The 24,049-nt window shown below is 48.4% G+C and overlaps 1 protein-coding gene and 1 non-coding gene across 2 annotated transcripts in view; one reads left to right on the top strand and one right to left on the bottom strand.

Moving 5' to 3' along the window:
- Positions 1-152: 152 nt before the first annotated feature.
- LOC119437183 (uncharacterized) overlaps positions 153-24,049 on the top strand; it is a gene marked incomplete at its 5' end in the record, with an annotated part of 49,322 nt that continues 25,425 nt past the window's right edge. The window contains one exon of the mRNA XM_037704529.2: positions 153-446. Coding sequence (XP_037560457.2) covers positions 153-446 — 294 coding nt within the window. The remainder of the gene's footprint in view (positions 447-24,049) is intronic.
- Trnaa-cgc (transfer RNA alanine (anticodon CGC)) lies at positions 4,831-4,903 on the bottom strand. The gene has a single exon. It is a non-coding gene; the product is annotated as a tRNA-Ala (tRNA).

The following is a 24,049-nucleotide window of genomic DNA, read 5'->3' as shown; positions in this document are numbered from 1 at the left end:
CCATTTGAAGCAAGCTGCGCCGTTCTTGAACCTCTAGGCTCATTGACTGGATCGGTGGGCACACGGTGACGTAAAATTTCGTACGCATGCCCTCATTTTTCACATGTCCTTGACGTTGTATGCTCAAGAAGCCTTCGTAACATTGTTATTACCTTTTTAACTCTTTTTTCGTCGTCCCTTCTTTGGATTACTCGGAGTTTGGAAAGAGGGGGGGGGGGGGGGGGGCACACAAAAGAGCCTTGCGGTCGACAGCTCTTGGAGCTCGCGCGGCGGCATTAACGCGAGTTTTTCTTCCTGGCGTGGCCCTCGCAGCCGCCGACCTGCAGGGTCCGACCCTGACCGGCATCAAGGCCCGGTACCGGATCGGCGAGCGCATCAACGCCACTTGCAGCAGCGGCCCTTCCAGCGCGGGTCCCACTCTCCACTGGCTGATTAACGATCGAGAGGTAGGTACACAACACGCCCCATGCGAAGGGGCGTGCTGTGTTTCATTTCCGCTTCTTTGCATTCACTCAGGGCAGTGCCCGTCCTGAGCTCTGTGCGAGAGCATTACGAGCACGGCGCAGTTGTGAACTGCCAATGAATATGGTGTCCGTGACATTAACAGTGGTGATTTTCAGTTTCTGTAGTAACTGGCCCGTATTACACGCACGCTCGCACCCACACACTCGTGCAGTTATTTGCGCTAAAACTGTTTGTAAGAGCAGATGCCACAGCCAGTCATGATGTCGTACATGTTATATAGCGAAAGCAAAGACATAGAGCACTTACGAACGAAACGCTTTGTGAATTCAGCTCAAGAAGTTGTGTGAATACGGAACCTTTCATAAAACGTATTTTACGTAATTGTCGTCCGCGATTGGTTATCTCCTGTCGTGATCACACCGACCGCTATCATGAGTGGTTGACGCCGTTCCCGAACGCTTACCAGTGAGGAAGCTCTTTTATGTGAGAAGTGTTGCATCTGCGGGCCCTGGTGTCCATCGGTGCTATTGGAGCAGGAAGTATAATAGAGTTTTATTAAGTTTCTTGGGTGGCCGCTCTTCGAGCCGATGAGGTCAATATTTGCGTGGCGTGTGGAGATAGCGCGGAATTCATAGGGCATATTTTGTTAGCGTGTCGCATTATCCATGTAATGAGGACTTAGTAATCCTGCCTGAGGCATTGGGATTTGGGCATTTAAAGGAAAGCTTAATAAATCTGCGGTGGAGATTAGTACAAGACGAGTGGGAGCAAATGCAGAGAACATGAAGAATAGATTTTGGGGCACTGGAGTTCTTTCAAGGTCAGTGGTTTGTTAACACGAACCGCGGTGCCTAAAGACTGCAAATAGGCGGGGGGGGGGGGGGGGGAGGTAAAAGTGACGTTGGTAGGACACCACCCCGTTTCAAACGGGACGCTTATAATATCTATCCATCCAACTTTATGACCTGCACCGCTGCAGGCGCCACGGAGAGGTTAACGATTGTCTCATCACCCAAGGGATGATGCAGAATTTCGTATATATGCACAACAAGGGCTCGTCTGTCCGAGACAAGTACTCAGTAAGCGTGCAGGGGCAATTATTGCTGGCGATCAAATGTCCGTCGTGAATTGAGAGTGCCTGACAAAAGAAGGCATATTAGTATACCTGCAAGTTCGATCGGTCGGTTTCAGAGCGCACCGTTGCAAAGGTCACGTAACTAAGCGTTATGATGAAACTCCAATACGTAAGCTTGGATTATCACTTTTAGAGCCTGCTTACAAGCTCGAAATAAAGCTGGAGTGCTGCTTTTCACATCTGTTGTAATGCTGTCGGAGCGCTCTGAAATGATCAGTCGAAGGTACCATTGGCTCTCCAGAAGAGCAAGACTGCATTTATACACATCACGGATTATTCTTTGTGTCAGAGCAACTAATATAATGTTGCATACGGCACCACGTAAGCGCGTATACGTTGTCTTTGATATCGTAACGCCAGAACTGCAAATTCAGAAACTGTTAATTCTCTGCTTTTGAGACATTGGCGAAAATAGGCAATATATAGCGCTTAATGTTGTGTCCCTGTATAGAACCTTTGTGTACGCCGTGAGCTCCGAAGTTAGAAACAAGATAGACCAAAATGCTGTTGTTGCCAATTTACGTTTGCTTTGAAACTAACAACGCTTCTGCAGTGGTCATCATGTTGGGATAAAGTTCGGTTAGTTGGGGCATACTTGCGAAAGAAGATGCTGTCTTGCTTTCTTTTTCTTTTCGCTTTGAATTAACGAATGCTACTTATTTTGTTCTGTCTTGCAGTTTATTCTTCCTGCGCGTTTAGAGGTTTTTCTTTGCTAGTTTTTATGGCACCCCGGTGCTGCACCCCATCCCGAAAAAGTTTTCGCATCACAAGGTCCGAGAAAAAAACAAAATTTTGTCGAAGCCATCGCATGCGCGCTGTGAAACCTGAAAGTGCAGTGGATAGCTTGCTTCCCGTGTAACCAAATCTTGATTATTTAAGACTGGACGATCCGCTTCACCGCCATGTGCCCTATATGTGCAAGGTGATGTGCAAGGGAAGGTGATGTGCAAGGGAAAGAAGGGCGCTACTTAGACGGTCTACAAAAGAGGGGTCTTCCACACGCGAGCTTTCAAGACGTAGTGTTCCCTGAAGGGCCTGCAGTAATCAGGAAAAGAGTTCTACGCCTGTTGATTGACTTCCTCCGAGACACTGAGTTGATCAACGCCTGATGACGCACCCGAGTTAACAATGTACAAGACGCTCAGGCGAAAAAAGTGCTTGACATACATGCAAAGCTATCGCCGCCTGCTACAATGCCACCACAACTATCCCGTAAATTAAGCCATTGCATGCATAAATTATAAACTGAGCTGCGAACTCTTGACTTTTTGCGACTTCCACGCTCCAAAAGCTTTGCGGTCAGCAGTATACTGTGTATATGCTTGGCGGTGACCGTGAAAAGTGCTCTCCGCGGTGCGTGAACGTTTCACCCATGCGCCATTCTGCATGCCGGTCATGTTCCAACGTTCGAGGGTCACCTTCGTGGGAGCTGCAATTTGCCACCATCGTTGTCGTGCCGCGACGGTCGCCAGTGCACCCAGCGATTGTTAGCTTCGCGCGCTCAGTGCTTTAAGGGGACTGAAGCCGTCAGTCCTGCAGTATATACCTGTCGGGAACGGCTTATCTTGCGCACGCTCAGGGCAGACCAACAAAGTATACGTGGTAACAATTTGTGTCGTCGAATCAACTATTTTTGTTGTTGTTGTTGTTGTTGTCGTTGTTGTATGCATTCATGTAGCGTACCACTGAAACAGTTAAATGAAACTGTAACAGCCGCCGAACAGCTTCCGTTATTGCGACGCCAGTGGAGCAATGCGCTTCGCGTATTTTCTTTCGCATTGAGCCCCAACATTATGTGCAGACACTTTTACGCTCAAAACGCATTCACGCCGTATGTGCCGTATCCGATGTACTTTTTGGGCCACGCGGGCGTAAACCACGGGGCTTCTCGCGGCGAGCGTTTCCATTACCTCAAGAGGGCCTCTTTTGCTCGACTGCGCGTGCTTTAGGCTGACGTCATCGAAACGAACCCTCGTCGGGGCTGACGTATTGGGCAAGACGAATCGCCCCGAGCGGGTTCATCAGCATGAAACGCAAGGGGACAGAAATAAAGAAAACCACTTATAGGCAAGCGGGTCCTGCGGAGCGGGAAATCATTTCACTCACTTTGGTTATTGCTGCTCCCGAAGCCTGCGAGGTCATTACGCGGCCGGTGGGGTGATCGGCGGTGCCCTTCCCAATTTGCTCCCCTTGTAGCTGCAATGGGGAAAAACTACCGTGCACGGAGATTGGTGCGCGAAACCAAGGACGGAAAGACGTTCTGGTGACGTCACTCGATTTCATTACGCCGTGGATGTTCTCAATCCCATACCTAAAGCTGTAAGCCAAAGTGAGCACCCATGGTATACGGCACCAGAACTACGAAAGACAGCACTGCAGTTGGTTTGGCTCTGTTAGCGAAAATTTCTCATCTCTTCTAGACTGCAGGATTGAATCTCACGTCCTCGTAAACCTGGTTACTTGAAGCGCGGAGCAGTGCCAGATATGCGTGCCATCAGCGGCGTGAAGTTAATCACGAAACCCGGCTTGACTGAACGCATGCCTAAACTTTATTATTCGCAGCGATCTGTTCGCTGCCACTGGATCTCGCGCCGCGGACCTTTAAAAATGCTCAATGCCTTTGTAGTTCTACGCCGAGAAATTTAGTAATTCTCTGTCGCAACAGCGAAAGACCGCAATCATGCGCCCATGGTACATATGGCGGCCCTCCAGTAATGCATTATTCGGTGCAGCTAATTAACACGCTATAACGCGTAAGATTGTGGAAACACCAACAAACGAAATTGTTAGACGTCAAGCGGTGATCGAGTCCTCGTCCAAATACAATAGTCGTTGTTTGCTCTCTATGCAAGCAACGACTTTATTTTTGTATTTGACATTTTTACTTAATTTTCCATCACGGACCAACTATCCCAGCTTACTCTCTTGGTCAAACGCCGATCAGAATATCGCGTATTGTTTTGGTGCCGACCTTTATTAAGATCCTCAGACAAACAAATAAAGTAAATTCAGTGGCAATTAATTTAGCGGTAAATGCGAAAGAAATGCATTGCCATTACGTCGCGTTCGGAACAGACCACCGTCAGTTGCAGTGTGTGTGTGTGTAAAATCATGACCATATAAAGCCAACAGACAATGAAGCCAACGCATCGGGGAAATTAGCCGTAGTTGAAATTGAAATGTAGGCAATAATGAATAAAAGGAAAATGAAAGCGGACGAAAAGATAACTTGCCGCCGGTGGGAGCCGAACCCACAACCTCCGCATTGCGCGTGCGTTGCACTACCAATTGTGCCACGGCGACGGCTTTGAATCCGTCCACTAACGTGGCTATTTGTGTTTACTATAGATCTAGCCCTGGGAGTGTTAGCCAGCGCGACTCAGCACCATGGTGGGAGGATATATGGAACACCCCGTTTTGCCCGTTGTTGTCACGTAACACATGAACTTAGGAGATTCCACAGCTACCTTGGTTCTCCACAAGAAAAGTAGAAAATTACCTATCAAGAAAGGGGTCAGGCAATGAGGCAATCTCTTCAATGCTATTCACTGCATGCTTAGAAGTATTCAAGCTATTAGGCTGGGAAGGCTTAGGAGTGAGCATCAACGGCGAATATCTCAACAACGTTCGGTTTGCAGATGACATTGTCCTGTTCAGCAACACAGTGGGGAGTTTAACCGTGAAATTGTAAGAGTAGGGTTGAAGATTATTATGCAGAAGACAAATGTTCAATAGCCTGGCATGGGAACAAAAATTCAGGATCGCCAGTCTGCCTATATCTAGAGTCTGTGCAGGAGTCCGTTTATCTCACATGAGACCCTGATCATGAGAATAAAATTTACAGAAGTAAAAAAATTGCGTTGGAGTGTATACGGTAGGCATTGCCAAATCCTGACTGCATGGGAGCTTACCACTGTCCTTGAATAGAAAAGCGTACAATCATTGCATTCTGCTGGTGCCAACGTATGAGAGAGAAACTTGGAGGTTAACACATAAGCTTGAGAACAAGTTGAGCCCAAACCCCATGAGAGCGATTTTGTGTGCGACAGCGATTGCTTCGAGCAACGAAACGGGCCGTCGCGCGAACAGGTCGCTCGTTCGTGTCGCTCGGTTTTGAAAATCTAGAATTCCTCTCTTGTCGCCCCGAAGTGCTATGAGCGACTAGCCAATAGCGCGAAGTCGGAACTGGATGAACATTGGTCATGTATTACCGATTGTCGCACGGAACGAGCAAACGATCGAATATCGAATTTCGATACGTGCAAGGATGAGAACTATACTGCAAGACCTTCAGAAATATTTTATGCGGCTCTTTACAGCAAAACACATCAACTTAAATTATTAGAGCATGCGTCACGCCAGTTTCGGCGTGTATTTGCTGTCCTCATACCGGCAACACCGGGAAGACGTCTCTCAAAGTCGTCGCTCGCGTGGGGTTCGATTTGTAGGCGAGAAGCTGGCGCGACAGCCATCTCCATCTCGTCGCTTGTCGCCGTCGCGCGCAAGATCGCTTGCATGGGGTTTATACTTTAAGGATCGCGCAAAGAGCGATGTAACGAAAAATGTTAGGCGTATGACGTTAAGAGACAGGAAGAGAGCGATGTGGATCATAGAGCCAACGGGGATAGCCGATATTCTCGTGGACGAATTCTGCTCAAATCCTGCGCTTGTGTAGTTCAAATCCAGGGCTATTGCTGCTCCACTAACGTGAAACCTGGGGAATTACGAAGCAGTGATGCGCCGGTGCTGGAGTAGCGCTGGAGGGAGGAGCAATCGAGCGCTTGTGGGGTGGTGGCGCCCTCTCTTGCGCTGCGCTGGTACCAGTCTGGCGCTTCGGAACCGATTTTAACGAGTGTCTGCTAATTATTGCGCTTAATGCTTGATTATTCCTGTCTTTTAAATTATTCTGAATTATGTTAGTTTATTTTGAACCGGTTTTGATCAATTCTGCACTTGTTGAGACCCTGTTTTGAGCACTTGTTTTTTAGCGTGGTCACGACAGATCACGCGCGACGGACGCCGACAGCCCGGGCCCCTAAAGTGCTTCGCACTTAAAATAATCAGGGTTTTGTGTTGCCCCGAAGGGGCTTCGCTAATGGTCGGGGCCCCTAGTCCAGGGCTCTTCTGGCTCTTGCCAATGGAAGAGAAGCGCAATCGAGGACGGTAGAAAATTAGGTGTGGTGATGAAAATAACAAATTTGCAGGCTCAGGTTCGAATCAGCTAGTGCAAGACAGGGGTAATTGGAGATCGCTGGGAGAGGCCTTCGTCCAATAGTGCACGTAAAAATGGGCTGCTGCTGCTGCTGATGATGATATAACTGATAGGGGGAGAAGGTCAGTTCCAGCGCCGGCCAACAGCTTGTTATTGAAGGCACTGGCTTAGACGCTTCGCGCTCACGTCGGAACTGCTTCATGCCGCCCACTGACGCACGTTGTACATACACCGCCTATTCCAGTTCTGCGTTGTTTTATTGCGATAGCAATTGTATGGACACTCCAGGCGCATTTCTGCGGTCGGTGTCGCCGTCGCCGTGATGTTCCGTCCGAGCACGATAACATCGTCGCTGCGCGCCGTATGCTGTATGTGCGAGTGAAAGCTTGCGAGGGTCATCCGACGATCACTGCTCAATTTCGCGCTTGCGAAGGATAAAGTAGGGCGGAAAGGCGCCGTTTTCTGTCGCGCGCGAGCCACGGAGGGGATGGAGAGGGGGTGTTATAACCGGCGGCTGCTGCGTACGGCGCGGCCGCGCGGGCGCCGTATCTTGACAGCGATCTGTGATGTGGGCAAAGTGCGCGCCCGCGCGGGCCTCATCAAGTCCATCTGCGAAGTAGACAAAGTGCGCCGAGTGCCGGTAGCTTCGTGTGCGCTGTGCTTTTGACATTTATTTCCCGTTGAAGCGAGAGGCAGCACGAAGGTCAATTCGCTCGCAGCTGCTGCGCTTCCTCACTCCAGCGCTGACAGCGAGTTTCCGCGGTCATCGAGTGATATGTGTTCATGTTTGTACCTGTGCACGCGTGACACCGCGTTTGTTAATTTAGTTAGTAAGCGAATGTTTAAAAGTTTATACGGCCGATAAAACTACTATGATTGCTTCGTATAGCTGTCTACTAATTTGCTATCGCAATCGATGCTTCGGCTTCCTGACGAAACTGCGACTTTTTGAACGATGTTCCACGGACGACAGCCATAATCGGCGGCAGAGGCCGTCGAAAACGCGCATTGTCCGACCGAAGCGCGGTGCTTTTCGGGATGTCATGAACACGCAGTTCGTGACTCGTTCCAGGCCCCCGTTTTGTTGTCATTCGGCCGCATGTATACGACTCTCTCTGCTCGTTCCAGCAATGCGTCCGATCGTGACAGAAGCCAGTGTAATGTCACCCTCGTGGCTCTTAGGTCATTGGCGCGGCGCGCGATGACGAGCTCGATTCCGGGTGGCCGCGACTGAATAGAACGGCGATGGTGCGGACCATTGATGGGTCTGCCCCGTACGAATGTGCCAGGCTCTTTTTTTGCTGGCCTCCGACGGAATAGGCAACATTGAATAATCCTCCCACCTACCCGACTCACTTCTTTTTGTGCAGATAACGTAATTCGTTGCCGCGGTGCGCATACGAATGAGCCGATCTTAACAGCCTCTCTCTCCTTTGCTGTCCTTGGATGTGGGCTCTCACTTCCGGTCAGCCACTGTGCACAAGGTTTGATCTAATACTGCGCTTTAACTTTCCATTCCGGCTCAACAGAAAAACCAGCCGCATGAATCTTTTGTGAATTATTGCAACATAAAAAAAAGTATTCATGCTCGTAGATTTTTGGACGCGCACGATCAGGGATAAAGAGAACAACAGTTGATTTACAGCCAACTTGTAATATATATACGAAGAAAAGTTCTTCCCAACGAAGACGCCGCGATGGCTCCGATGGAGTTCTGCAGCTGAACACGAGGCCACTTGTTCGATTTATGGTCGCGGAGGTCGCGTCCTGATAGGGGCGGAATGCAAAAAAGTTCGTGTACTGTGCTTAATTGGGTAGACCTTAAAGAACCAAATATGGCCAGAATCAATTCGGGACTCTTCACTACGGTGTCTTTCATAGCCGTTGTGTTGCTTTGGAGCGTTAAGCTCCAGCAGTCAGTCAGACAGTCAGTCAGTCAGTCAAATCAAGTCAGTCATTCAGTCCAGTCAGTCCAGTCTAGTTCAGTCAAACTTCCCTCCGATAAAGCAGCGCATGCACCTCACCGGTGGCGCAGAAGGAGGCATAAAAAACATTTACCTGACCAAGGCTGTCAGAGTTGTCGATGGCAACCTCGGAGCAGACACGCACTTGCTCATGGTACAATTTTCATATCCGATATGATTCCATAATTTCTTGTTCGAGTTGCGTTTTCCCTATCCCAGTAATGCATGATTGCACCATGCAATGAAGGCACATGCGCGCCGGCTGTTTACAATGCAAACCTTCGGTCTTCCTGCGCATGACGGGATCAAGTATAGAACGAGTTTAGTCGTAATTCACTCGGGTCATCTTTTCGTTTGCGCAACGTCTCGTCTTACCTACATAACCCTGCTCAAGTGTCAACAGAATCTTTGTCGTGCGGAACTCTTTCCACCGCTCTATATAGGTCACTTGATCGACACGGCCGCTTCGACCTCTGCATGGGCACCTGCTTAGAAGTGCCGCAGTGGAGGCGTCGTTTTTCAGCAACTCCACATCGCAGGGATCGCCTATAGGAATGAAACAAAGTTCTACAGGCTTGTTTTGCATCTATATGGCCTGTATGCGGAAACGCCGACAGATTTGTAGGCGTTTCCGTAGAGCCCTCGAATGGACTGTTCGGTGACCTTATTATACCACTTTTTTGATAACAGCCGTTTAAACAGGCCGCCTTACTCTGGACATCGGCTAGTGTGCTGACGTGTGCACGGCTTTGGCAATTATCTCTTTCTTGGTGCGTTGCGACGAAACGCTTCGTGTACATGAGTTGCTATATATTGCCACGTCTTTTTCTCTATCGTTAGGTCACTTTCAGCTGCGGGGCCAGCTGACACCGCTTACAAAACGTGTGCCACTGCTTCGTTAATATGACCTCTTAAAGAAGAAAACAACAACATTCCGCCGCGACATCATAATGTTCGCGTCCGGCGCGTCTCCTCGCAGAGACATTTCGCCACCAGTTTCGTCAGCCCATAATCCATAATGCGCTGCGGCTGCTCCAGCTATCGCGCGGCGTGACGGAACGTCCGTCGCTGCAACGCGCCGCCTTATTTTTATTCCAGTCTGTGTTCTTCTTTTTTTTTTTTTTTTTCCAAAACAGTCGTTTGCGAGCGCGCCTGGCCGGGATGTCCTCCGTGCTTGTCCCCAGCCAGCCGGCGAGCACGCACACTGTCGTGGTGGTGGCAAATCGACCAGCCGCCACCTGTTGTTTCGAGCTGAAACTCTTTTTGTACGCTCTCTCCTCCTCCCTCGGTGCTTTTTTCGTGGAGTTTCCGATGCGCCCTTGAAAACCGCATGTCTATAAAAAAAAATAGTCTGCTGATGTTATAGATAACGCGTCGGCTGCGTGCTTTCGTTCGTGGGCATATGCCGCGCGTGCAACCATCCACTGAGGCTTCCAGTTACCCGAGTGAGATTACGGCGTAATTCTTACGTCACAAAGGCATATACCGGATATATCCACACACTGGACGCGCGTGGGTATACAGGCGTACGTACGCACTTTGTGTCTTGTTTATGTATACCCGCCCATCGCTGCTTCCTTGCGACGGGAGGTCTGTCCCAGCCGCTAGACGGGTCCACCACCATCTCATCTCCTCCATAGCAGGCTTCGCAGGGAGGGCCTCCCAGCAAAGCAGCAGTCTTGAACGCCCGTACAAACAGCGCTGGGTGTTGCTGATGCACGATTAAACACAAGAAATAGAAAAAAACTTCAGCATCAAAAGGAGCCATCAGCCGAACGCACGAACTTCGTTGCCGTCGTCGCCTCAGCTCCTCAGTGGAATCAGAAGCTGCCGATTCCGAATCTGACGCCAGGTCGGACGACTCGGATGCCTTTATACCTGCTAAGCATCGGCGTTCAAGACGGAAGTCTTTGACATCGTCATCAAGCGAAGCAACCATCATATACAGCAGCATCGTGACTACGATAGTAGCCTTCGTACCGGTCGACGTGGTGGTAAGCCTGAATGCCATCTCCACGGAAACTGCATGATTTTATTGCGATAGCAATTATATGGACACTTCAACCGGATTTCTGCCGTCGCCGTCGCCGTGAGGTTCCGTATAGATTCCAAGGGCGATAAAATCGTCGCCGCGCGCCGTATGCGGGAGCGAAAGCGCGCGGGGGACGCGCGCTATCACGGAGGGCGAACTCCCCCGCGCGCTATCACGGAGCGCGAACGCACGGCGGAAAGCAAACGCGACCCTCGCGCAAAAGGCCGTGGGGGTATGGGAGGGAGGGAGGCGGGGCGGCGCTGTGCTCCGGCACCAAAGGCGTATCTTGCCACTCAATCTCCCACGCGATCTCCCAAGATCTCCCTCTTGATCTCCCTCTTGCCACTCAATCTCCCAAGAGTATTTGGAGGAAGTTGGTCTGCAGATCTCACCAGCTAAGTCAGCCGCAATTGCGTATCATCCAAGGCAACGGGCTCGTCGAACCATGAGCCGGCTGTACCTCGGAGAGGCACCAGTACAATGGGTACAACACCACCGCTACCTGGGCGTAATTATCGATGATCGCCTCTCTTGGCGCCCTGCCATTACCTCTGTGCGGTGCAAATCCCGGTCACTGCTCAAGTATGTGGCCGCCTTGACTTCTAGGGGCGCTGGCTGCGACCAGACGACAGCACTTCAGGTATACCAATCATCTGTCCTCTCTGGCGTGATGTATGCCTTGCCAGTCTTGAACGCGCCGCCAAATGTGATGTCTGAGTTGGAACGGGACCATCGTGTTGCCCTCCGAGTCATGCTAGGCTTACCTCGTGAGGCGCAATCTGTTCCACTACTCACGGAAGCGCACCAGTTGCCCCTGAGCTTGCAAGCAGACCAGGGAGCGCTACACCATATCGAGCGTTTGCACCGAGCATCAGACGGCCAAGCACTGATTAATCGGCTGCTTCAGCGCCCATTCTCTCGGATGGGGAAAATGGCGGCATTGTTTGTGGACATTACTCACAGTTCAGGAGACACTACTTCATTCACAACTCCGAAGAAGCGCAACAAATGTTCTTTCCCCATTTATCTGACAATTCCCGAAATACACCAAAAATCTAGTCAACCTGTTCCGGAACTATTTCAATTGGCCCAGTCCCAATGATTTGTAAAATTTGAAGGTTATATTGAAGTATTCACGGACGCATCTGTACACAGCGACGCGCAAGGCGCTTCTGCAGCTTTCTTCTGCCCTTCGACTGGCATCAGACGGGTATTTAGAATACTACATCCAACCTCATCAACAACTGCAGAACTAGCAGCGATTGATGTTGCTCTGAAATACGTACACGAAGAATTAAACGCCTTGAAGGTCGTCATTCTTACAGACTCCCGTGCTGCCCTCAGCAGACTTAGACAAGATGCCGATAGCCCATTGTTGTGCAGTATCCAAGAAACTTCCGGCAAAATTATTTCCTGTGGAGTGTCCCTCATTGCCCTCGCACGTGGGCATCGCTGGAAATGAAGAGGCTGATCGCCTCGCTTCAAGCTGTGCCCACCATGAATGTGACTGCCCTGACATAACGTGCATGTTTGAAAACGCTCGTCTCCTGATACGCCGACACCTCCTAAAGCAGCACCCAGACCGGCGTGTTGCAGACAGATCGTTCCCTCCCCGTGTTCGTGGTCGAGGCTTGCCCCGTCGTGCTAGAGCACTGTTATACAAGTTAAGGGTTGGGTCTGTGTTGGTGCGCGAACGCCTATACCGACAGGGACGTGTGGACAGCCCGTCGTGTACGTTTTGTGGCTCCTGTGAGACACTTGAACATCTCGTTTTAGAGTGTCCCGCATTTGTTGCGCAGCGCGCATTACTAATTAAGGAATATAGACTTATGGGGCTGCAATGTGCGACCCTTGACGATTGCCTATTTCCAAGGGGCTGCTCGACGTGACCATGCAGGCCCATCGAGCCCTGCTAACTTTTCTGAAGGACACTGACTTGGCCTCCCGTTTATCGACATTATTTGTATTTTTCTTTCGTTCTGTCTGTGTCTCTGCCATTTCTTTATTTCGTCTTTTCTTTTCTCATATTTTCATTTCCTCTATTCCCTCCTCCTATAGGAGTAGGCAGGCGTTGTGCCCCTCTCGGTGGCAGTTGTCAGCTTGCTCCCTCCTTAATCCCTTTGCGTCCTTGGGTGTATATGTGTACAAACCAAATAATAATAATCGCTGCCCTCAAAGCGCCGCCGTCCGCATGCGGCTACCGCGCGGTCGCGGAGCAGGCAGCCGGATTGCGGTACAGTTATTCTTTTGTTTATTTATTTGTTTATTTTAATTCTGCGTTTGCACTGCACGCGTGATAGGTAGTGCGCTTCTCTACAGGGGCAGGAAAAGGATGCGCTGCGTGAAATGAGGAAGGAGGGGCACGCGGGGATCAGAGCAAAGCCGTGGGGGAGGGGGGGGGGGGCAAAAAGAAAAGAAAAACAAATGCAAGCGCAAGATTGCGCCTCGGTTCCGTTTCAAAACACTGCCGGCGCGACGCCCACGAGCGCGCGTTACACAGGCGCCGCCGTTGGCGATCGATGCTGGCGGTGGGGCGTCTCAGGGTCGGCTGCGACGGCGACACCGTCCTTCCGGACGTGTGCGGCCCATAGTTCAGCGCCGAGGAGAGACGCGCTGACCGCGGAGTGCCGCGAGCACTCCGCGGTATACACGCAGCTCGTAAAAAGCGACCCCGACTAGCGTGACGGAGGCACTTTTATAGGGCGCTCACAGCGCGCACGTTCAGCCGCCGGCGTCAGCGCGGCGACAGCCGCGTCAATTCAACGGGCGGCCCAGGCTCGCGCCACGGTCCGCGAGTCATCCCGGAGTTGTTCTTCCCCCTTCCCCGGGGAGCGCCGAATAGCGCCGAGATCCTCCGTTCAAGGACGGCTTCAAGTCCGTCCGCGTGTATTTATGCCCCGGTTAATGCGGAGACGCGAGACCGCGACTCCCCCTCCGATTCTCCTCCCACACAAGACGAGAATCGCTGTGCCCGGTCGGCGACGCGCGCGTATTTCGTCACGCCGCACCACGGACAGACGCGTCTAGACGGGCGCTTGCTTAGCCCACTTCGCCATTGATCCTTATTTCACTACTGCACGGCTGCTAATTTCCTTTCTCATTGTTCTCGTCTTCTATCCTGCTGTATTTTTTTTTTCTTCTACTTCGCAGCGACGCTCGTTTATGCTTACGCGGATATGTGGCTTTAAATCTCACTTGGTTCCTCTCTCAAAGGGTTTGCCGCCGGCTGCGTGACGTCGACTCTCTCTACAACGTGCCCGGGTGTAATGACTCATTGGGGTCACGAGTATCTATCTCTTTTTTTTTTTTTTTTCAACTTGCCGCTTTTGTTATCTTTTCTTCTTCCTCGCTGAGTGGGAAAGGCCCGGGGGAAACTGAATAGCAGCAGCCAGGGTGGCGCTTCCCCATCGTTCATCGTCGCGTCCTCTTGTTCGTAGAGTTCATTTCCTCCTTTTTGAATAACAAATTCAAAAAAGGGCCCTGTGCTGCGTGCCCTCTCAGACAGCGCCGCCCTCCCCGTAGTCTGCTTCGCCTCTTTTATTTATTTCAGTCTCTCCGTTGCGTTCCTAGGCGCAACTGTCGCGTGGCCGAGATAACTGACGCGCCTCACTCAGTATACGCATGGAAACGAGCTGTCACATTTGCAAGTTTGTACCGCCATGTAACTAAACGCTGCGCGATGCTGGCTAGCAGGTGCACTTCTATCTCTTCTTTTTTTACGCTCCATTCAATGCGCGCCTTTTACGTGTTCGCACTCGACTTTCAGGAGAAATTGGTTCTGTGGCCCTAAATACTCGATCCGTGCCGTTGAAGCTGCAAATTAATCTCGCCGAATGCGACAAACGTGCCAAACGAGCTCTGATCCGGCTGCTACTACTACTACTACTACTACTACTACTACTACTACTACTACTACCACCACCATTAATAATAATAATAATTTATAATAAACATAGGAGTAACGAAGTGGAAAAAAGTGCATGTTGAAGGCTGATATATATATATATATATATATATATATATATATAATATGACGTGCTTTATTGACGTGTAAACGTAAAGGAACGACGAAGAACGTCAAATGCGAACGTCAAAAAGCGGCGGGCGTCAAGCAGCCAAAATCCAGGCAAGCGCAAGCTCGGGTCGCGTCGCGTGGCTAACACCAACACTGTGGCTTGCTTGCTTAGCTGCTTCGTCGTCGTCTTGTCTTCTTCATTACAATATATACGAGTGTGTGTGTGTACTGAGAGAGAGAGAGAGGGGAAAGAACCCCCCCCCCCCTCCCCGTCCGGGCGGGAAACTAAAAATACCCGCCGATGAACTGATGCCCGTGCCGATCGTGAAGACTGCGAAAACGCCCTAATTTTTACGAATTAACGCGACGTCATCATCATCAGCAGCAGCAGCCTATTTTTATGTGCACTGCAGGACGAAGGCGACCTCCAATTACCCCTGTCTTGCGCTAGCTGCTTCCAATTTCTACCTGCAAATTTCCTAACTTCAACACCCCACCTAGTTCTCTGCCGTCCTCGACTGCGCTTCCCTTCTCTTGGTATCCATTCTGTAACTATAATGGTCCGCCGGTTATCCATCCTACGCATTATATGGTCTGCCCAGCTCCATTTTTTTTCTCTTAATGTCAATTAGAATATCGGTTATCCCCGTTTTCTCTCTGATTCACACCGCTCTCTTCCTGTCTCTTAACGTTAGGCTAAACATTTTTCGTTCCATCACTCTTTGTGCGGTCCTTAACTTGTTCTCGAGCTTCTTTGTTAACCTCCAAGTTTCTGCCCCATATGTTAGCACCGACAGAATGCAGATTGCACACTTTTCTTTTCAACGACTGTGGTAAGCTCCCAGTCAGGATTTGGCAATGCCTGCCGTATGCACTCCAGCCCCAATTTTTTACTTCTGTAAGTTTTCTTCTCATGATCAGGGTCTCCTGTGAGATTTATTTATTATTTCAAAATACTGTCAATCCTCTAGCGAAGATTGTTACAGGAGTGGGAACAAAACATGACAAAAGCATAGGTAACAACTCACTCAAGCAAAAATTTCACAATAATGCGCAACTGTCTCTTATCTTCAAGGGAACATTTGTAATACGTATATATACATATAATATACAAACATTAGAACACAGTGGTTTCAAATGAGAAGAACACAGGAACGGACGAAGAAAAGAAACGTTAAGTGCAAAGCCTACAAATGGACGTAAATGGATTAGTATTAGGCGCTTGGGAGCTCCGAGATGATAGCCTCAATTCTTTCTAGAAACCTTTCTAGTGTTGTCGTGGCTACAGTAAGTGGGTCAAGCGCATTCCATTCCCTTATTACTTGACGAAAAATTAAAAACGGAATGTATTGTTTTTACAAAAATATTCTTTCAACATTTGGTCATGTTTCTGGCGTGTTTTCACTTTTTCTTTAGCAGTAGCGAAGGCTGTGACATTGGTTTTAAAGTGACCGTTTAACAATTGATAAAAAAAACTTCAGACGATGTATTTTAGCTCTGTCACAAAGTGTAGGCAACTCTAGCAGCTCGGCGCAGTAGCTCAGTAGGGGAATCTGTTCGCTTGTAGCTGTTAAAGATAAATCTTGCTGCCATTGCGCTGTACGACTTTCATCATAGAAATGCTGGTTTTTGTGTAGGGGAACCACACTATATTCGCATATTCCAGCATCGGCCTAACAAAAGTGATGTACGATAAGCACTTTGTATCTGTGGTAGCGTAACGTAGTGTTCGTTTGAGGAAAAACAACTTATTCATTGCTTTTTTCGTCACTTGTTGCACATGCGCAGCCCAGCTGAGATCGGATGAAAGCAAAACTCCCAAATATTTGTACTGAGTCACTGTATGAAGGGTGACACCATCAAAAGAATATGGAAATAATAGTTTACTTTATTTCTTGCTTATGTTCATTGCGGCCGTTTTTTTTTTTTTTTCAGAATTAACTACCATCTACCAGTCTATAGGCACCACTGAGCTACATTGTGCAGGGAATTGTTAAGGGTGATTTGGTCGTTAATGTCTTTAATTTCACTGTAAAGCATGCAATCGTCTGCAAATAATCCAATTTTAACGTTTACTGTTTCAACAATATCATCTATAAATAACAAAAACAAAAGAGGGGCCAGAACAGATCCCTGTGGGACACCCGAAAGGACCTTGACTATGTCAGAGTTATGTCCGTTATATTGCACGAACTGGTAGCGATTTAAAAGGTAGTCGCTTATCCAGCCAATTATAGAACCATTGCCAAGTTTTTCTGTGAGTTTACTGATCAGTTTAGAGTGAGACACACGGTCGAAGGCCTTAGAAAAGTCTAAAAAAATTACGCCGATTTGTGATTGTTTATTTATTGCTAGCCCAAAGTCATGTGAAGCCTCTACGAGTTGCGTGACGGTAGATATATAGTCCACTTCTGAATCCCTGCTGAGAGGGGGAAATCAGGTTGTTTTCTTGCACGTGCTTAGTTATTAATTTTAAGATAATGTGCTGAAGAATTTTACAGCTAGTGCATGTCAAAGAGATCGGCCTGTAGTTGGATGGGGCTGAAGTGTCACCAGATTTATGTACCGGTACTACTTTCGCGATTTTCCAGTCCGCCTGAAGACGGCCATCACGAATTGATTTTGTTAGTATGAGATGAAGATATCTGCTAATCGGTTCAGCATAGCGCTTCAGGAAGCTGTTCGGTATGTCGTCCGGACCACTACTTTTCTTTTCATCAAGTTGTAAGAGCAACGAAACGATGCCAGGTGCTGTGATGCTTAAAGACGGTAGTGATCTACCTCGACCTACGTGACTAGAACTTTCTGCGATCTTTACGTTGTTATCGGTGCTAAAAACAGAATGAAAGTATGAATTGAAATTATTCGCTTTTATCTTGTCCTCCTCAGCTGAAGACGCAGCAGCTGTCGCCCGTTTTACACTTACGTAGCGCCAGAATTTATCTGGAGAGTTCTTGATAAATTTTTGTAGGGTGTGTCCAAAAAAGTGCTGCTTTGCGTTTCGTAGTTTGCCTTTCAGGGTCGACGTCAATGATGCAACTTCAGAGCTAGCACTTCCTAGCGCCTTTTTGGTCTTTCTAACAAGTTTGATTTTGCGCTTTAAGTGAATTATGTCGCGGTTAATCCATGGGTTGTGCTTTTTTGTTACCGGTTTTCGTCTAGGAATGAAGTTTGATGTACACTGCATGATGTGATGTTTAAACTCTGCCCACACTTCATCTATGCTTGCGTTACTATCTGTACAAAGATCTGAGAAGTCGGGATACTCGTGATAAAGGTATGTCATTATTGACTCATCATCAGCTTTATTAAAGGAAAGTACATATTTTACTGTACCAGGTTGTCGTATTGAAGCTGACAAAGGCAAAGTGTACAAAACTATTCTGTGGTCCGATATGCCGTCTACTGTTTCAATACTTGCGCTTTCGGTAGAAAAATGATCGCTTACAAATACAAGGTCTAACACTGAATGGGACCCGCCTTGCAAGCGCGTAGGTTCACAGCAAGCTGAGTGAGGTTGAAAGTAAATAAAAGGTCAATTATCATGCTGTTCGATAGGGAACCTGGGCTCAAGGAAGACCAGTTCACATCAGGTAGGTTAAAGTCACCTGCCATGATAATCCTGCCACCAAGCACGCACGAATTCATGTAATCAGAATGAATCATGTAATCAGAAACGTACTCCTGCACAGACTCTAGATATAGGCACTGGCGATCCTGAATTTTTGTTCCCATGCCAGGCTATTGAACCTTTGTCTTCTGCATAGTAATCTTCAACCCTACTCTTACACTTTCCCGCTTAAGGTATCAATCATTTGTTGTATTTCATCACCACTGTGTTGCTGATTAGGACAATGTAATCTGCAAACCGAAGGTTGTCGAGATATTCACCGTTGATCCTCACTCACTTCTAACTAAGCCTTCCCAGTGGAAGGAAAGTGTGCAATCATTGCATTCTACCGGTGCTAACATATGGGGCAGATACTTGGAGGTTAAGAAAGAAGCTCGAGAGCAAGTTAAGGACAGCACAAAGAGCGATGAAACGAAAAATGTTAGGCCTAATCTTAAGAGACAGGAAGAGAGCGGTGTGGATCAGGGAGCAAACGGGGACAGCCGATATTCTAGTTGACATTAAGCGGAAAAAATGGAGCTGGGCAGGCCATGTATAACGCGTACAGGATGGATAACCGGCGGACCATTATAGTTACAGAATGCATGCCAAGAGAAGGGAAACGCAGTCGTGGACGGCAGAAAACTAGGTGTGGTGATGAAGCTTGGAAATTCGCAGGCGCAAGTTGGAATCAGCTAGCGCAAGACAGGGGTAATTGGAGATCGCATTCGTCCTGCAGTGGACATAAAAATAGGCTGATGATGATGACAAAAATGCTAGAATGAAAAACAAGTACTGTATACCCGATTAAATCAAGCAGGCTAGGTGACCATATATATATATATCACCGCTCCGTTTCAAAGGGGATGCCCATAAATCATCATCGCCAAATTAGCTGGCCCGAGGGTCGTGTCTTTCTTCGGCACTGACGCGCGCATGATGTTCGCGCACTTCGAGCGCGGTCGGTACGTGCGTCAAGGCGATGCCGCCATGGCTGGGGGAATGTTGTTTGGGGGAATGTTGTTTGCGTTCTTGTTAACCCGAGAGATCGAACGAGTGCCGCGTGGAGAAGAAGAGAAGCACTTCCTGCATGCTGCCGGATACTCGCGTCGTTGCAATGGCCGACAGTGTGTAAGGCGATGAGTATATCCTCCGAACGGGAAAACATCTTCACGCGTGTCGTTTCGGGTGATGCGAGCGGGCGTCCTTTTCCCTCAGTGTATCTAACGCACATGCGCAGAAGTGACATCTGTGGGATCGCGCGCTATCTGCGAGAACAAAGGGAGCTGGGTCGCAGTCGTCTTCACATGCCTGCGACGCATCGTCACGGAGACAGTAGTGACACCAGCCCGCCGCGCCATGATGCGCCTCCAGACCTGGCAATCAGCCACTTGCCGCTCCTGTCCAGGGAACCAGCTGCTGGATCACAATCATATACTCTGGGGCTGCTCGGATCTCGCCGAGCACCGGAGAAGAGCGATAGCCACCCTGCCCCCTATACTCTTAGGCCTCAGGATTTGGACGCCTGGCGCCTTCCCACTGGTCCCCCCGAGATACGGCGCCTCATATTCCAGTCGTTACTTCAATTTTTACACGAGTAAAAAATGATGAATAATATTTGAACCTCCTCCTTTACCCCTCCTCCCGCCCTGATGGATTCACTTCCTGGGGGCGGAAACTTTTTATGATTATTTTAATAAACGTTCTAACAACAACAACAACAACAACAACAACAACAACAACAACAACAACAACAACAACAACAACAACAACAACAACAACAACAACAACAACACTTGTTCTAATAAAGCATGACAAACTTGTGTACGCGTAAAATGCGCACCGCATGACAAGCACGTTTTGCTCTTATACCGGGTGGTTAAAATTAAGCTGTATGGCTTTTTTAAAAATTAGGCACTGGGAGGCAAGCGGAAGACCACCTCTGTGACCGCCACCGAAGACAAATGTAGCCAGGGGGACACAAAGTGAGATGATAATTATCGCTGTCAGCAGCCGAATGAACTAAAATTGAATAATTAACTTTTTATTGACTGTAGTAAGTGTGTATGTTTGTATTCAAAAGTTAGGGGACAGTCGTGTTTCTACACAGTATCAGTTGGAAGAATTCTTCTAGCGTGTCTGTGCTCCGAGATATCCGAATCCAAATTTTAATTGTCGTTCGCATGATTACGCAAGCAAGAGAGTGAGGATCGGCGCAAAGCTCCTCCCTGATGTGACGCGGCTGTTGCGTGCAGGCATTTAGTACAATACGCAGTACGCACGTTCCTGTTAAATGCAATAACAGGAGATAATTTTTCGGCACATTTTTGTATTACTTGACATCGCACCGGGACATCATCTTGTGAACGTGTTAGCTTCACTGTCATCTACTAGAGTGCGTATGGAATAGTGGCGCCTCTGTACGGAACAGACTTGTTACAGAAAAAAAGTAACTGATTACAATTACAATTACTTCATTCAAAAATGTAATTGATTACATTTATCAATTACTGCCCCACGAAAGTAATTCAGGAATTACTTATAAGTAATAGATTACTTCTGCGTTACTTTTCTCCGAACGTTTATTAACATTGCAGAAGCAGTAAACAGAATGTTCGAGCTGGCCTGGCACTTTCAATGAGTCTTCTGCATCCCTTCACACATTGTTATCTTTGCTAACAATTGCTTTTCAAAAATTTCTCTGGTCATCTTCCCTTAATTGTTTTTGTTGTGGAGACATTAGCAGTGACACTGAATACTTGCTCGATGTGCGCACTCAAGGGTAGGGCGGTGTTGTAACGTACATACATATTGTGCAAAAAATTATTGTAACTCAGCATTTGGGTCCTCTATGAAGCGCAGCGCTTCACTGTTGCTTGGTCTTGGAGAAGGCTCTGCTGGTCGGCCCAATGAACAGCTAAAAAAAAAAAAAAATCACCCGTACGTTATTTCCCGGCATTAACATTCTAAGTGGCTGTCGCTATATTGAGACATACCAACACCGGTTTAATTCGTCGGCCATCTGGTGGTCTGTTAAGGCGAGGAAACAAATACTGAGCTTCAGGGTTTGCCTGTCTGAACATGTACGTACATCTGTGAGGCTGCCGCGTGGCAGGTTCTCGGGCATCCTACTGTAGTTCCCGCCACATTCAGGTTCTCAAAGCAGTGTCGCCTGCTGCAGCTTGTGTCATCATTAAAGTAACTAGTTACATGTCACTGATTACTGGAAAAAGTAATTGAATTACAGTGAGCGTTACCGAGTAAACAAAGTAATCATTAAATTACAAAACTACCGAAAATGTAATTGATTACAAGTAATTAATTACATGTGATTCGTTACGTGCAAGTCTGGTACGGAAGGATAACCAAGAATATCCACGTGGAGTCCCTTCGTGCTAATATTGGGGGCGAGGACTTACGGAGTCTCCATCTGTCGGAAGCGCCTCGCTTGCGTAGTATATGAGGGATAACGCGGCGGGCGCTCCTCATAGGTTTGGCTGTCGATGCGCAATAAAAAAACCACGCACAAGTCGTCGTGGCCATTTCTGTAAGTACTCTCCAAACGAGGAAGTTTCTTACTGTCAAAATAATAATCTTGGGCAAACAGAAAGTGCAGAATAGTTTACAGGCACTATCTCTTTACCGAATACGCACAGTGAACGCCCATTGCGCGCGGTCGCCGTGACAGAGTCCCTCGAACCCTCTTCTTGCGTGAAAGGTAGGCAATCGCTGAGAGCAGAGTACGTGAAATATGTCCTTATAGTGTGCTGTCTGTATAACCAAATGGAGCATAACAGCATAACAGAATGAAGCCTCAATGCAGCGATCGCACGGGTTCGCAGCGACCGACTGCGCGCGTCTGCATGCCAGCGCGTTTGCGCACTGTGTCGTGAGCTTTAGGTCGTAGCATATGAACATTTGACAGTACACAAGCAACTATTGTTGCATGGACGCTTTCAGAGCTGTTCAAAAATAATTTCGTTATAACTAGGGACTTCGACGCTACACGGCGACTCGTGATGTGCCATCGCAACGATTCAATCTTTTTTTTTTTTTTTTTAATTCTTGGACGATTCCTCAAGTTGCGTCGCACTGTATGTTTATCGTTCTTCCCGGCAAGGAATTTCCCGCTGCTTATTTTTGTTAATCCAGTACATTCATTGTTTGGATAACACAAACATGACCATATACCATGCCTTTTTTAATGTGCTTCTTACCGTTCCCTTTCCATTCTGGAACTTGCCAGTATCTAGCATAAACAAGTTCATAGACCAAATCTTCATGACATTAACCGGGCAGCGCGCGCGGGCGAGTTTCTCAGTGCACGCTTTCTGCTACACACCGAACATCGCAGCCCCAAAGCCGTAGCAGAAATCTTCCTCGCGGAAGTGCTTGCTACGCACCCGAGTTGTAGCCGATGACTGCTTGCCGGTTCTAAGTTTCGCAATCCAAGCTACACGCAGCTTCTTGGCCTGCGGGTACGTGTGAACGCTGCACCGGGCTCCGTTGGTTGCGTACACGTACTGCACTGCGGTACCGAGTAATAGCCTACCATGTCGGACGCCTTCAAAGGCAGCCACTATTTATTATAGTATTTTTAAGCGTTGTTAAGCAGACACTCGAAATGGTAAAACATCCCCACTTAAATCAGAACCGTAGCGCAGGTGGGACTAAATTTTCGTTTTCAGCTCGCTTTGGCGCTTCCGAAGCTGACGACGCGGCCGCTGTGTCCAGGTGATCCCCCATTCTAAAATAGTTAATTGTTGGGCTAGTTGGTTTTCCATAAATGAACAAGTAACTCAGCGCGATATAAAAGACAGACACAAGACATCTTGTGTCTGTCTTTTATATCGCGCAGAGTTACTTGTTCAGTTAGGTGATCCCCCATACCACGTCACGCCGATGGTGGCGTCAGCTTTTCCAGTGGTGGAACTCGCCCCCAATGGCTGCTTCTGGCAGGACGAGGCATTCTACCGAAGAAAAAATAGACGTGGTACTTGCAATGGCTGAGATGAATGGCAACGCTGCATTGGCAATGCGGCTGTACGCGGCTCGCTACCTACACCGTCCCCTTCCAACTATAGCCTACCTTCATAAACGTTACGGTGCTTTCGCACAACAGGGTCAGTCCATCGTCCGTACCTTCACCAGGACCCAAGTGAGGCGGACTTTGAACGGCGGGTTGACTTCTGCAATTGGGGCCTGATCATGAAATCGACGTTGTCGTGTGCGTAACGTCGATGCCAGAACTCAGCGTCCGACAGATTGCCGATCAGTGCGGTCGCAGCGTTGGAACAGTCGCAAATGGTTAAGAAAGCATAAGTTCCATCCCTATCATGTTTACCTTCACCAGGACCCAAGTGAGGCGGACTTTGAACGGCGGGTTGACTTCTGCAATTGGGGCCTGATCATGAAATCGACGTTGTCGCGTGCGTAACGTCGATGCCAGAACTCAGCGTCCGACAGATTGCCGATCACTGCGGTCGCAGCGTTGGAACAGTCGCAAATGGTTAAGAAAGCATAAGTTCCATCCCTATCATGTTTACCTTCACCAGGACCCAAGTGAGGCGGACTTTGAACGGCGGGTTGACTTCTGCAATTGGGGCCTGATCATGA

This window comes from Dermacentor silvarum, chromosome 1, assembly GCF_013339745.2.
Source record: "Dermacentor silvarum isolate Dsil-2018 chromosome 1, BIME_Dsil_1.4, whole genome shotgun sequence".
In the NCBI taxonomy this organism is placed as follows: domain Eukaryota; kingdom Metazoa; phylum Arthropoda; class Arachnida; order Ixodida; family Ixodidae; genus Dermacentor; species Dermacentor silvarum.
This window is presented reverse-complemented; position numbering and strand designations above follow the sequence as displayed.